Genomic DNA, 1,114 nt, shown 5'->3' with positions numbered 1-1,114 from the left:
GGCGGCCGAGGGTGTGAGGGAGCCCGGAGACGGCGACGAGGAAGGAGGGGAGGAGGAGGACGAGGAGGAGGAGGAGAGCGAGCAGCAGCGCTGGAAGAACCGGACCGTGAACGGTAACCGGCTCCTCTGCTCCGGCGGCAGCAGGGACAAGTACTCTGACTCGGAGGAGGAGGAGGCGGGGGCGAGGGCCAAGCAGCAGGTACCGAAGGAGGAGTCTGCAGTTCGCCGGCCCAGACGGAGCCTCAGCAAGTCTCCTGCTCCATTCATAACAAGCAAATGCGCTGCAGCCGGCGCTGGCGTGATGGAGACGGGCCAAGAAAGGGCTGGCGGAGGCTGTGGCGCTGGTCTAGTCGTAACGAATGACAGGGCGGCGGAGGCGGCTGCTGCCGGGAGTCTAGACAGGGGCAGAAATCAGGAGGAGGAGGAGGTGGCGGCGGGGGCGGGAGGAGGAGGTGAAAATCTGGACTCTAGTCCTCCCAGCCCCAGGTACCGCATTGGCCTACCTAAGAAATCCCCTACAGTATTGTTGCTGCCACCACCGCTCTCGGACGTGGACAGCAGTAAAATCACTGACCCTCCAGGCACCATTAGGAAAGCGACCAATAATCATGTTCTCAGCGGTGCTGCTGGTAGCTATAACGTTGAATCCAGGATCTATTCAGCTACTAATAGCCTTCCCCCGGGTGGAACCACCTCCTCCCTTAGACTCAACCACTCCAATCATACGGGTTCAAATCATACCTACCTGAAAAACACCTACAAGAAGAATCTCTCAGAGCCCGAGGAGGAGCTTCTCCAACAGTTCAAAAGAGAGGAGGTATCCACCACTGGAGGCTTCAGTGCACATTACCTGTCCATGTTCCTCTTAACTGCTGCATGCTTGTTCTTTCTGATACTGGGATTCACATACCTGAGAATGAGAGGTTCTGGAGTAGCTGAGGATGTGGGAGTCAACAGTAAGTATTAGGTGAAGGGTAAGAGCAGTTTCTTTCTGCAACTGGATATACAACTGTTAATTCACCTTTGCATTCCCAGACATCCCCTACTGAGCAGTTCTGGCTTCCACCTTGGTATAATCTTTCTATATAGGGCAGAGCACAGAGAAATTGTCTTT

At 55.4% G+C, this 1,114-nt stretch overlaps 1 protein-coding gene across 1 annotated transcript in view; it reads left to right on the top strand.

Moving 5' to 3' along the window:
* LEMD3 (LEM domain containing 3) overlaps positions 1–1,114 on the top strand; it is an 83,167-nt gene that overhangs the window by 34,754 nt on the left and 47,299 nt on the right. The window contains exon 2 of the mRNA XM_009327679.1: positions 11–956. Coding sequence (XP_009325954.1) covers positions 11–956 — 946 coding nt within the window. The remainder of the gene's footprint in view (positions 1–10; positions 957–1,114) is intronic.

The sequence above is a fragment of the Pygoscelis adeliae genome, unplaced genomic scaffold, assembly GCF_000699105.1.
Source record: "Pygoscelis adeliae isolate BGI_AS28 unplaced genomic scaffold, ASM69910v1 Scaffold113, whole genome shotgun sequence".
Classification (NCBI taxonomy): Eukaryota; Metazoa; Chordata; class Aves; order Sphenisciformes; family Spheniscidae; genus Pygoscelis; species Pygoscelis adeliae.
The sequence above is the reverse complement of the archived record's forward strand: the minus strand, read 5'-3'. Positions and strand labels throughout refer to the sequence as shown.